The sequence below is a fragment of the Papilio polytes genome, unplaced genomic scaffold (genome assembly GCF_000836215.1).
Source record: "Papilio polytes unplaced genomic scaffold, Ppol_1.0 DF823731.1, whole genome shotgun sequence".
NCBI lineage: Eukaryota > Metazoa > Arthropoda > Insecta > Lepidoptera > Papilionidae > Papilio > Papilio polytes.
In genome coordinates, this window is record NW_013525473.1 from 4,896,668 (window position 1) to 4,899,372 (window position 2,705).

The following is a 2,705-nucleotide window of genomic DNA, read 5'->3' on the forward strand; positions in this document are numbered from 1 at the left end:
GCCTCGCGCACCACCCGCACGACCTCCCACACCGACTCCGCCCAGCCCCGGGAAACAGCACAGCCCGCGCTAAGGAAGCATCGAATATATCTAAGTAACTTTATCCATAGCTAATATATTTGTAGACTACCAAAACTCATATTATATGTATTTGTTAGGGAAATCTCACACAAACCAAAGCAATTAAATGTACTTACCTAAATCGGGAATCGCTTCGTTCATATTTTGTTTAGCTACTCCAATACGAGTTCTCCATTGTTCATTTAATTCACTAATTACATTTCTCGCAAATAACTTTTTCCATCTCTTATTGGAGCAGTGTAATCGTTATTCAACTAAACACTCCAAACAAAGCATATGTTAAAAGAAACAACACTCTAAATGCAGCCTGCATTTTTTAAACAGTTAAATATTTTATTTATTATTTTCGACGCAAAAAGCTGACGTGTTAGGAAACTATTAAAACTACAACAAACAAAACATCATTTTTTTATTTATTAAACATGCATCCCTTTCTAGAAAATATATCGATTACAAAATTATATTTATTTAAATAACCATTTTGTATACATTGCATTAAAACATCTTATCTTTAACCAGAAAGACTCAGAATTATAATATTTATACGAAATGTGAAGAATACATATTGTATACAACATTACCTTAAGTTTACCTTTCGTATAAAAGATAAAAAAGGCACTGTATAGAGGTAAAGCTGCCTGTAATATACAAATATAGTTAACAAAATACAAAGATGTATATTCCACGCTTTTCTTAGTTTCCAAATATTAAAAAGAAAATAAATACGTTATTAAAAACTTACGCCTAATCAAATCATTATATACAGTGTCAAATACATAAGGAATTTCAAACATATTTTTATCCCAACTTTGGTATTACTGTAGTGACCAACATTATATTCTGTTTTTTAATGATTAACAAAAGGTCACTTCAAGTAATTAGTTGCTAGGACTAGTGGAGTATTCGCGAGATTCCGTTACTCAATGTTATTGGCACCGATACTTAATATATACCAAAGGTATACCGAATGTATACAAACTGTATACCGAATGTATACTAAATGTATACCAAATGTATACAAACTATATACCGAATGTATATTATCACCTGTAATATCATAGTACACCACATTAAGGCACATTAAATATCATTAAATTTCGTCAATTAGTCCAAATTCAAAAAATACATAAAATTTTGAATGAATAACATATACTTTATCACATTCTTTAGACCTATTTGCCGTTAAATTTTATATTTCGTTACTTTTTAGTAATAAAATATTTATCCTTGTATTAATCGTGTAAAATACTATAAGAAAAATTTTACAAAAGATATCTCATAAATATCATTTCAGAAACAATAAATCCATTTATAATTCAGTTGTGACAATATTTCGACATAAAGGCGAATTGTTAGAAAGCTTGTTAGAATAATCACTTCACACAAAATCACACAAACACGAAAGCTCAGTTGTTGAAGGAATGTTACATTGAAATATCAGAAACGGAATGTATACAGTGAAATCTGAATTATAAGAAATCGTACATTTTATCGTAAAAAAAAATACAAGCAAATAATTTAGATCAAAACGTTTTACTAAAGCAAATAGTTAACAAAAATAAAAAAAGCTATTTTTTTAGAAAAATAACGCAAATTTTAGATCGAGTATACAAGATATGATTGAAATAATTAAAAAGATAGTTTTTGTTCCAAAAACAAGTCGAATCATACACACAAATAAGTACAGTCAGGAAAACTGACAGTGTTCCACCTTAAAAGCCACAATCGTTTAAACATTTTAAAACAAAACGCGGAACAAACACCAATGCAATGCAGCTTATAAATGTATCTGTATAAAAAACCGTCGGTTAGTGATACAAGGCTATTTTTTTATTATCTTTCCTTCATTTGCACTCACTATCTAATTTGTAATTTCTAAGAGGTGGACTGTCTCGTTACCATGGACAAGGCAATTTTGCTAAAGTGAAACACCGCGGATTTCCGCGACTGTACATTTTCTTATATGGAAAGGATGGGAAGGAAAAGTGAATTTGACGGTGTAGACGCATAGGAAGGGGAAATATCCTTTATGTGCGCCTCCATTTCCGTTGATTAGAGGTAGGCAATACATCTGCAATTGCGGATGTATATGGAGAGCGATCACTTCGCTTTCTCGGCGATTTCAAGTGGTTTGCCACCTTGTAATATAAAAAGGGGGCGTCTCAGTGTAAAGGGGCGGAGTCAGTGTAAAGGGTGGGGTTAGTGTAAGGGGCGGGGTCAGTAGTAGTTGTGCCGGGGCGTGTCGGCGGGGGCGGGCGCGGCGGGCGGCGCGGGCGCGGGCAGGTAACTCACGGCGGGCACGGGCGGCCGCTCCAGCCGCGACTCCAGCGCCGCCAGCTGCTCGTCCAGCCGCAGCGACGTGCTGTCGAAACCGCAACCTGCGACAAAAACATCCTACATCTTTCAAACCTATACTAATATTATAAAGCGTAAACATATACTACTTGATGTCAGCTATCACAGCACCTTTTGGAATAATTCTTCTTTTTTAATAAAAAAGCTTTTTGTTTTTACACAATTTAGGCTATATGTTTTCATGCTATTAACATTAAGGAGCAAATAATTTGGAAAAAATTGTTATGAAGGATAGAGACAAAAACTACAAGCTGACATCAAGGAATCAA

General features: G+C 34.0%; 1 protein-coding gene across 1 annotated transcript in view; it reads right to left on the bottom strand.

The window, feature by feature from the left end:
• Positions 1–924: 924 nt before the first annotated feature.
• The window catches only part of LOC106103736, a 2,929-nt gene continuing 1,148 nt past the window's right edge, over positions 925–2,705 (bottom strand). Inside the window, exon 4 of the mRNA XM_013283582.1 lies at positions 925–2,459. Within this exon, the coding sequence (XP_013139036.1) occupies positions 2,299–2,459 (161 nt within the window). The 3' untranslated portion in view covers positions 925–2,298. The remainder of the gene's footprint in view (positions 2,460–2,705) is intronic.